The 699-nt window shown below is 43.9% G+C and overlaps 1 protein-coding gene across 2 annotated transcripts in view; it reads left to right on the top strand.

Annotated features, from left to right (window-relative positions):
* trip10b (thyroid hormone receptor interactor 10b) overlaps positions 1-699 on the top strand; it is a 35089-nt gene that overhangs the window by 8603 nt on the left and 25787 nt on the right. For both annotated transcript variants that reach the window (XM_032544629.1, XM_032544623.1), the window contains exon 6: positions 545-649. In XM_032544629.1, coding sequence (XP_032400520.1) covers positions 545-649 — 105 coding nt within the window. The remainder of the gene's footprint in view (positions 1-544; positions 650-699) is intronic.

Below are 699 nucleotides of genomic sequence, written 5' to 3'. Positions count from 1 at the left end.
AATTCACGTAGAATAGAACCACAAAAACAACACCAGTTTGTTTCCATCCAGAGGAGTAGAGAGGAAACAACTTTGTGCCGTTTTCAAGGTGTAGTGCTGGGAAATATAATCTGCCGTGAGCACGGCCTATTTTATTTTGTTTCTGTGCTTGACTTCCTGTCCCACACTATCGGCTGTGTGCTGACCTGCTGCGCAGCTCTCCAGCATCCGGAAAAAATAGATGCTCTATTTATCTGCTCCGGAGGGCTCCAGATCGCCGAAGCTGTGCCGGAGTCGGAAAGCAGCCGTTCCGCAGTCAGTGAAAATACACACATTGACTTGAAAAGAAACTTGACTTGAAGAAATGACTCCGCCGCTGTTCCAGAGCAGATCTGCAGCCGTTCTGCACCTGGTGGAAATTAGGATTTAGTTAGTTTAGCTAGTTATGTAGCGTTTATAATCAGTTAATTCAATCAAAGGTGCCTTTGAGTACCTTTTTTTTGTAGTGCTTGACATATACAATTTTATTTTATTATGAAAAATGTTGTTGTCATCATGTATGCAGACTAAGAAGCGCTTTGCCAAGGAGTGGGCGGAGGCTGAAAAAGCCACACAACAAGCAGAGAAAATAGAAAATGACCTTAATGCCACCAGGCTTGATGTAGAGAAGGTATGACACACGCACACACACACACACACACACACACACACACACACACA

Source organism: Etheostoma spectabile, chromosome 2 (genome assembly GCF_008692095.1).
Source record: "Etheostoma spectabile isolate EspeVRDwgs_2016 chromosome 2, UIUC_Espe_1.0, whole genome shotgun sequence".
Classification (NCBI taxonomy): domain Eukaryota; kingdom Metazoa; phylum Chordata; class Actinopteri; order Perciformes; family Percidae; genus Etheostoma; species Etheostoma spectabile.
The sequence above is the reverse complement of the archived record's forward strand: the minus strand, read 5'-3'. Positions and strand labels throughout refer to the sequence as shown.